The sequence below is a fragment of the Coregonus lavaretus genome (assembly GCF_964263955.1).
Source record: "Coregonus lavaretus genome assembly, chromosome: 22".
Classification (NCBI taxonomy): Eukaryota; Metazoa; Chordata; class Actinopteri; order Salmoniformes; family Salmonidae; genus Coregonus; species Coregonus lavaretus.
In genome coordinates, this window is record NC_140009.1 from 41,355,568 (window position 1) to 41,365,039 (window position 9,472).

Genomic DNA, 9,472 nt, shown 5'->3' on the forward strand with positions numbered 1-9,472 from the left:
TAATATGTGTATGCTCAGTGGGTGGGAGGGTCATGTGATTGACAGTGTGCGAAAGGGCCCCAACGTCAAATTCTTCCCCAGGGCCTAGAATTCCCAGCAGTGCCCCTGCACCTACCTGTTCAGTGGCAGTGGGGCAGTAGTACACCAACACCAATGTGGTGAGGATGTTTGTAGCCAAGCCCACGATAGTGATGAGGTTGGGGGCTATCCATCCCGGCACACGCGCCACTAGCCACTCCCAGTACTGCTGCATGAAGGGCTCCAGAAGGGAGTGGCCTGCACTGCTATACCTGTGCTCCTCCAACTTCTTCAGCTGGTGGCGCGAAAGCGGCAGAGCCGACAGCTGGATCAGCTTACTCAGGACACAGGAGCTCCCTCCACCACTGCAGGCTGTGGTTGGGCCTGCAGTGGGGGTTGGCCTGTAGGAAGGGTCCACACTCTGGTTCTGAGGGATCCGTGTCATTGTCCCCCCTGCCCCCTGGGCTTCCTTCGCCGCCCGGGTCCGTGGAGTTCTTTGACCAGCATTGTTACTCATGGAGGAAGCCGAAACCACACTTCACGTGGCGCCCACTCTGCCTACGACTGCCTCCAATCTGGTCCTATTCAGGGAATCCACAGTGGGGCCACAACCGTTTTACTGGGCTGTGTCCTTATGAGGAGAGAGTTATTTTTTATTTGACAGTATGTTTTGGTGAGCACAATTTGACTGTGGCAACATGTTGGGCACAAGCTGCAGAGGGAGGGCTGGTAAAAAAGAAACTCCTAAACCCACACATGCATATCACAAGTTTCCTGATAGATTGTACTGATATTGCAAACAGCAGTCAGTGAGACAAAATAAGTAAATACATTTAAGGCTTGCAATATAGCTAAAGCATTGAATTAGCATGGAAGGGTATATACTTAGGGCAGACATTTGTAAGTCTACCTATAGTGAATAGTAACCAAATCATGTCTACAAAAATGCCATTCAAAAAGCAATGTTAAATAGCTAGGAAGTTAATGTCATGTTGCCCTATAAAATCATAGTAGTTAGCTAGGCTAACGTTAGCAACAAAATCAACTGGCCAGCTAGCTAGCTTGCTATCAATATATGTAGCTAACTAAACATATAATAGATTGTCAACACCATACAATCATGATTATGAAAAGCTGAGACAAGTTGACAGGCAGTCGTCGTTTGGAAATATCTTACCTTAAAGCTTGATCCTATGCGGAAGCGATGGCCTCTATCGTGTGGTCTGGCTGACAGCTAGTGTGCTAGTTTAACTATGCGGCAACCTCGGACTCTTTTGTCAGTTTATATGTAGCTAACAAGTAAACAAGTGTATACACCAGCAGCAGGAGTGTAATTCCCGCACAAAGGAGTCTAGTTCCCAACGAGCTACGAGCTGTTTTTGTGGTTAGAGCGGAGAGATATTTAAGAAAAACGGAGCGATATTTCACAGCCGTAGGCATATCCCACTTCCGTCGCACAATAGGCCTTTCAGTAGGGGGAGGTTTCACTAGCTGGGGGAGGTTTCACTATATATATAAACGTCAGTAACCAGGTTTCCAACCGACCTTTTTATGCGAGTAAAGTACATGTCGGATGTTTTATGCAAGTAAAGTACATGTCAAATAAAAAAATGTAATGACAGGCCTGATGGAAACATTTTTCAGTAAATGTTCGAAATGTAGACAAACAAAAATACGCTAGACAAACTGGGATCTTTATGTGTTGGTCAAATTAATAATGCGACAAATGTCGGTGGAAACGATTTTATGCGCAAATATTAATATAATAACCGTCATTTATTTTTATTTTATTAACAACAATTATAATACAATATACAAACATATCTTTAAAAAATCTACAAAATAACACAGAACCTTTATACACATGGGGTATACACATTTAAACAAAAATACACAAGGCTTCACAGGCATTTAGGGTTCGTTTTGCTTAATGGTTTTTCAGATTACGCAGAATTTTCAAATAAAATTCAAGTCAACTTTAAAAAGTAAGAATTTGGGATTTTCTTTTGACCACTTGCAGTTATGTATATAATAGTTACCATATGAAGAGATTCATTATATACACTATGTTCTGATCTAAGTCCTTATCATGAAACAAAAGTAAAACATATTTACCATCAAGAGGAACCATAGTACCAGTTGATCTAAAAAATGTAATGTTGTACATCCATCCAAAAGATGTTAGTACAAACACATTAAAAAAAAAGACTTATAGTTTAATTTTCAATTTTGCAAAACACACACTTTTCATCGATATCAATTTTAAATCTTGTCAGTACCTGGTTTACTGGATAATTTTAAAACACACTTCATGGACTTTGTTAGTGACAAACTACTTTCTACTTAAGTTCCATACCGCTTTCCAATTAATATTTTAAAATTCAGAATTCCAGAATACTTTTGCAGGAGGAAAAGAAGGCTCGGTACTCACCTTCCTATATATAAGTATTAGTGCACTTTTTATCCTTGATGCATACACCATCTAACAGAACGCTGAAACTGAATTCCACATTCCTTTCAATAACATAATTTCACTGTAAAAGTCTTATAAGGCCTGAAGGTATTGCATAAAAAACTGGAATTCCATATCTATTCAAAAACTCAACATAACTATACAGTTGTCAATTTTTATTAAATAATTGTGCCACTAACAATACACCGTTTTCAAACCATCTATGGAAAAATATATTTGATGTCTTTGTTACTCCAAATCAAATATCTATGAGGGGAGAAGTTATGTTTATATACAATTAACCAGGATAGTAGCACTTGCTTATGGAAATTGGCTAATTTAAGGGGAATTTTATTTAGCTCAAAGTTACATTTGAGGAGAAATTCAATGCCACCAACCTTTTCAAAAGCAAGATTTGGAATAATATTCCAAATCCTATCCTTAAATTGGATGTAATTCTTGATCGATATAGTCTGAAAGATAATATTGGATGTACCTAAATCTAGCACATTTAAACTACCCTGATCTAGAGTATTACATAATACTATTTTTTAAATAATGTTGTTTATTCCTCCAAACAAAATATAAAAGTTTCAAGTCTACTTCTTTAATTGTTGTTGGAGAACATCAAATGCCACTGCAGTATACAGTGGGGAAACAAAGTATTTAGTCAGCCACCAATTGTGCAAGTTCTCCGACTTAAAAAGATGAGAGAGGCCTGTAATTTTCATCATAGGTACACGTCAACTATGACAGACAAAATGAGAAGAAAAAATCCAGAAAATCACATTGTAGGATTTTTAATGAATTTATTTGCAAATTATGGTGGAAAATAAGTATTTGGTCAATAACAAAAGTTTCTCAATACTTTGTTATATACCCTTTGTTGGCAATGACACAGGTCAAACGTTTTCTGTAAGTCTTCACAAGGTTTTCACACACTGTTGCTGGTATTTTGGCCCATTCCTCCATGCAGATCTCCTCTAGAGCAGTGATGTTTTGGGGCTGTCGCTGGGCAACACAGACTTTCAACTCCCTCCAAAGATTTTCTATGGGGTTGAGATCTGGAGACTGGCTAGGCCACTCCAGGACCTTGAAATGCTTCTTATGAAGCCACTCCTTTGTTGCCCGGGCGGTGTGTTTGGGATCATTGTCATGCTGAAAGACCCAGCCACGTTTCATCTTCAATGCCCTTGCTGATGGAAGGAGGTTTTTACTCAAAATCTCACGATACATGGCCCCATTCATTCTTTCCTTTACACGGATCAGTCGTCCTGGTCCCTTTGCAGAAAAACAGCCCCAAAGCATGATGTTTCCACCCCCATGCTTCACAGTAGGTATGGTGTTCTTTGGATGCAACTCAGCATTCTTTGTCCTCCAAACACGACGAGTTGAGTTTTTACCAAAAAACTTTTTTTACTCTAGCAAACTTCAGACGGGCCTGGACATGTACTGGCTTAAGCAGGGGGACACGTCTGGCACTGCAGGATTTGAGTCCCTGGCGGCGTAGTGTGTTACTGATGGTAGGCTTTGTTACTTTGGTCCCAGCTCTCTGCAGGTCATTCACTAGGTCCCCCCGTGTGGTTCTGGGATTTTTGCTCACCGTTCTTGTGATCATTTTGACCCCACGGGGTGAGATCTTGCGTGGAGCCCCAGATCGAGGGAGATTATCAGTGGTCTTGTATGTCTTCCATTTCCTAATAATTGCTCCCACAGTTGATTTCTTCAAACCAAGCTGCTTACCTATTGCAGATTCAGTCTTCCCAGCCTGGTGCAGGTCTACAATTTTGTTTCTGGTGTCCTTTGACAGCTCTTTGGTCTTGGCCATAGTGGAGTTTGGAGTGTGACTGTTTGAGGTTGTGGACAGGTGTCTTTTATACTGATAACAAGTTCAAACAGGTGCCATTAATACAGGTAACGAGTGGAGGACAGAGGAGCCTCTTAAAGAAGAAGTTACAGGTCTGTGAGAGAGCCAGAAATCTTGCTTGTTTATAGGTGACCAAATACTTATTTTCCACCATAATTTGCAAATAAATTCATTAAAAATCCTACAATGTGATTTTCTGGATTTTTTTTCTCATTTTGTCTGTCATAGTTGACGTGTACCTATGATGAAAATTACAGGCCTCTCTCATCTTTTTAAGTGGGGGAACTTGCACAATTGGTGGCTGACTAAATACTTTTTTCCCCCACTGTATGGTGCAATAGTCTATGTGCTGGGGGTTAGGTTCAGTCTGTTATATCTGGTGTAATTCTCCTGTCTTATCTGGTGTCCTGTGTGAATTTAAGTATACTCTCTCTAATTTTCTCTCTCTCTCTCCCTCCCCTCCCAGAGGACCTGAGCCATAGGACCATGCCTCAGGACTATCTGGCATGATGACTCCTGGCTGTCCCCAGTCCACCTGGTCGTGCTGCTGCTCCAGTTTCGAATGTTCTGCCTGCGGCTATGGAACCCTGACCTGTTCACTGGACGCATTACCTTGTCCCGGACCTGCTGTCTCGACCTCTGAATGCTCGGCTATGAAAAGCCAACTGACATTTACTCCTGAGGTACTGACCAGTTGCATCCTCTACAACCACTGTGATTATTATTTGACCACGCTGGTCATTACTTTTACATTACATTTGACATTTTAGTCATTTAGCAGACACTATGAACATTTGAACATCTTGAAGAACAATCTGGCCTTAATGGCCATTTACTCTTATAATCTCCACCTGGCACAGCCAGAAGAGGACTGGCCACCCCTCAGAGCCTGGTTCCTCTCTAGGTATTTTCCTAGGTTCCGACCTTTCTAGGGAGTTTTTCCTAGCCACCGTGCTTCTACATCTGCATTGCTTGCTGTTTGGGGTTTTAGACTGGGTTTCTATATAAGCACTTTGTGACATCTACTGATGTAAAATTGGATTTTGATTTGAAGTGTAGCTCGTCAACTGGAGGCACACAAAGCATATGGATCTGTGCAAAACTGCTACAGTAAGTGATATCTTATTTATTTTTAAAAAAAAAATCTCGCTGATATGAAAGATGGGACATATCAGCATGTGTTTCTAAAACTATTTTGCAAGCGATGATTATTGAAGTTTCTAACCGTTCAAACCCAGCGTCAAAATTGTAGTTCACACACAGCCAACCATCTGCTAACTGTTGAAAACCCTAGGACCCTCAAACTCAACTCTGGACCTCGAAGCCAGTTCCACTGCATTTTTTCATTGTTCCCCTCTAATCAGGGATTGATTTAGACCTGGGACACCAGGTGTGTGCAATTAATTATCAGGTAGAACAGAAAACCAGCAGGCTCCGGACCTCGTAGGGTAAGAGTTGAGTACCCCTGTCCGAGGATAATGTGCATTCAAAACAACTGGGAACTAGGAACTCTCACTTCAGTGCGTGGGAACTCTGGAAAACTAGCTCAGACTGAGAAAAATAGTTTTGAATGGTCATCCAACTCAGAATCCCATGTCGGAAACTCAGGAATCTTTCTAGTGCTCTGACTTTCCGACCTGAAGATGAGTGACTGTCACGACTTCCGCCGAGGCTGCCTCCCCTCCTTGTTCGGGCAGGCTTCGGCGTTCGTCGTCACCGGCTTACTAGCCACTGCCGCTCCATTATTCATCATTCCATTTGTCTTGTCTTGTCAATCACACACACCTGCTTCTTATCCCCTCATTAGTCTGTGTATAAGCGTTCCCTCTGCCCCCCTTGTCCTTGTGGGTGATTGTTTCTTTGTGAGAGTAGTGTAGCTCGGTGGAGCTACTCGTACCTTGTTATTGCCGGGGTAGATATTTCCCCTGTGCCTGTTATTGTTGGAGCTACCGTTACCTTGTATTGCCAGGGTAGATATTTCCCCTGTGCCTGTTTCGTTTGTCGCTATCCAGCGCTATGTGTGTACAACGGAATAAACTCTGCATTCGTGATTGCCCTCCTGCACCTGACTCCTTCTATCCCACTCATTACAGTGACGTCATGATTTGATTTTTTCAGAGTCCCCAGTTGTCTTGAAAGCAACATCAGAAGGGTTTTCAAGCGCTAGTACAGGCTATGAGCCTCAGCTAGCATAGCCGGTTGTATAGATTTTAGACACGATTTGTATTAATCATTTTAAAAAGCTTAAATTACTATTTACCTGTGAATAAATTCATGAAACGGAGAATGGATTAAACTATTTACCCATTTAATAAGCAGACCTTCATACAAACTTGCTATGCATAACCGAATGAACGCCGGTGAGAGTCACAAGAAGTGGTCTAATTTAGATTTTTTGTGTGTCTGCCGAGCAGAAGAAGCGTGTTTTAAGACTCAAAAAGTTATCGGTGTGGAATGTTTACTGTATGGATTTTCGTAGCCTATCAAGTGGGTTATTTCTGGAGTGGCGCAAGAAATAAAGGTAGAGGATATTTCTGAAGACATCGATGGAGTGGTTGGTGCATGTCGACTGACCTGTATGGTGGATGGAGAAAATAAATTCACTTCATCCATGCTACTGTTCTTTGATGAAGAGTCTCTCCCTTCTCATATAAAGTTAGGATTCATCAGATACCCTGTAAGAGCTTTTGTGCACAAGCCCCTTCAGTGTCATAAATGTAAAAGATTTGGTCATGTGTCAAGTGTGTGCAGAAGAGAAGAGTATCGATGCCAGATGAAGTGAAATGCTGCATCTGTGGAGGTGAACATGCGCCTGAATTCCTGGAGTGCCCTGTTAGGGTGAAGGAGAATGAGTTGGCAAGGGTAAGGAGTGTCCAGCGTGTCTCTTATCTGGAGGTGGTGAGAAGATTGGAAGAAACGAGTGGCGGGGAAGAAAAAATGGTAGTAGAGCCACCATGACCAGTGAAGGGTTCTCATCAACCGAGGGATAGTGAAATGCTACATGTTTAAAAGGTGGACTTTGTATTATTTATTGCAATGGTCATAAACTGTACAGCACAAGTGGAGAAGAAGTCCAAGAAAATTGGAATCATTATGAATGCCGCTGAAAGTTTTTTTATTTGTTAATTTGCGTCAATTCAAATCTGGTATAGGAACAAAAAGAGGTCAATACACGTCTTCTAAAATAGACTAGTATTTTAATTAATGCAAACACTTGAATGGTAAATATGATGTTCGTATATACGGGCCCACTGAAAGACCACGCAGGGCAGTCAGAGAACTGAGCTTTTGTTATAAGTTCTTCTTTAAATACTCTGACAGAGATAGTTCCCGCTCCCGGCTGGGCCTGTCAGGATAGAGGCTGGGCGTGGTTTAAACTTACCCAGTCTATCGATGGCGCACAGGCTGGTCCCAGCCCCTTGGCGCTTCACTGTTGCCAGGCATTAGTTGTTATCTTCACAACTTGTCTCGAGTCAGCAACCTCAGACATAGTTTGTCCTTGAGCGGTTTAACAAAGAGGCAGTGTGTGTGTCTGTGTGAATCACAAGTCTGTCTCAGCCTACCCCCTAACGGTTCCTCACATTAATCACAGCTTGTTATGTTAAACAATCTATATCAGTACAGCACAAACCTATTATGTTTAATCATTAATGTATTCTTTCTAAGCTAGGCATCACATCTAGTTGTAAGAAAATAGATCCCCACAGGTTCTTCGTGATTTCACAGCCGAGGCCGTGCAAGAATTCCTGTCGGTGAATGTACCGCCATCACAGGCCCATGAGCCTGTGTAGGGATGTGTTTTGGAGTGGACTGTGATTGAAGAAGTGGGATGGGTTTTCTTAGTTGACGTGTTTTATTTTGTATGATGTCGTTTTCCCCATTTCCTGCAATGTTTTTTTTATTATTCAATACCCCGTCCAGCTGGTGGCGGTAATGTACCATTAACATTGGATGCCAACCGCCGTTAAACCCCATCAAAGAAGAGACACACGGGTTTGAGCCACGAGGGTGGAGAGAACGAATGGGGAGACGACAGGAGGAGGAGCTAGAGGGAGAGACAGTTGTGATGCAGAACACTTTCGAGTCAAGGAGAGTTTACTGAGGATGCACCACTGACCCGCTGAAACAGTGTTGCCAACTTAGCGACTTTGTCACTATATTTAGCGAGTATTCATACCCCTCTAGCGACACATTTTCAAAAAAGTGACTAGCGACAAATCTAGCAACTTTTTCTGGTGTTATTGGAGACTTCTGGAGACTCTGACGTGAAAGCACGTATCGTTCTTACTCTTCTCAACGAGCAGCGGGTGCTGCCGTGGGCCCCACCCCGAGCAGTCCCTCCCAGCTGCAGTCAGAGCAGGAGATGTTCACCCCTCTGCGTCCAGACTGCAAATGAATTGCGCATGCGCCAGAGTGTCTCTTTTGGGTCACTTTTGCCGGTCACAAGCCCGGATAAAGGAGGAGGGTTGGAATTGTGACATAAAAAAAAACAAGAATCGACAGAAGAAAGTTCATTTGTAGTTCTAAACATATTTAGGGTGTTACGTTGTTCCTCTCTCCTACAGTGTCCATCACAATTACATACACATGGCCAATTATGCAAATTAGGTGATGACTTCATTTAGCGACTTCTAGCGACTTTTAGGACAGCCAATAGCTACTTTCCTTACTGAGGAGTTGGCAACACTGCGATGAAATTCAAAGTGTAGTTGTAAAGGCTTCAAATAAACAAAGTAGTTTGAATCTTCTCCGTAGATCAGATTGAGACATGATGGGCGACAGACAGCCAGTAATGTTGACAAACGAAGGCGGATTGGCATTCGGCCCGAGTTGAGTCGGAGGAGAAATGGCGTCCCTAGACAAGGCAAGAACTAAATGTATGTCAGGAGAAGTGCAGTACTATCATAAGGAGAGTTATAATTGGAATACGGAGGAGGAATGGAGGGAAAAAGAGAGGCAGAGGAGGTCTAAGAGAGAGAGAGGGAGGAAGAGGATGAGATTGAGTCAGTTAAAAATTGAGGGAAAAAGGGAGATGGTATGTTAAAGAAGAATGGTAGAAAGTGTAAGCAGAGTGAGTTGAAGACAGGAGGAGAAATGGACGTGAATGAGGGCAAGGTATCGGAGGTGGTAGGTGT

The 9,472-nt window shown here is 42.4% G+C and overlaps 1 protein-coding gene and 1 long non-coding RNA gene across 2 annotated transcripts in view; one reads left to right on the forward strand and one right to left on the reverse strand.

The window, feature by feature from the left end:
- Positions 1–1,472, reverse strand: part of LOC311150312 (choline/ethanolaminephosphotransferase 1-like) — a 30,199-nt gene extending 28,727 nt beyond the window's left edge. The window contains exons 1-2 of the mRNA XM_084187716.1: positions 1,196–1,472; positions 116–649 (exon numbers count right to left, since the gene is read on the reverse strand). Coding sequence (XP_084043842.1) covers positions 116–535 — 420 coding nt within the window. The 5' untranslated portion in view covers positions 536–649; positions 1,196–1,472. The remainder of the gene's footprint in view (positions 1–115; positions 650–1,195) is intronic.
- Positions 1–9,472, forward strand: part of LOC311149819 — a 398,282-nt gene that overhangs the window by 225,868 nt on the left and 162,942 nt on the right. The gene's annotated exons all lie outside the window — the stretch shown is intronic.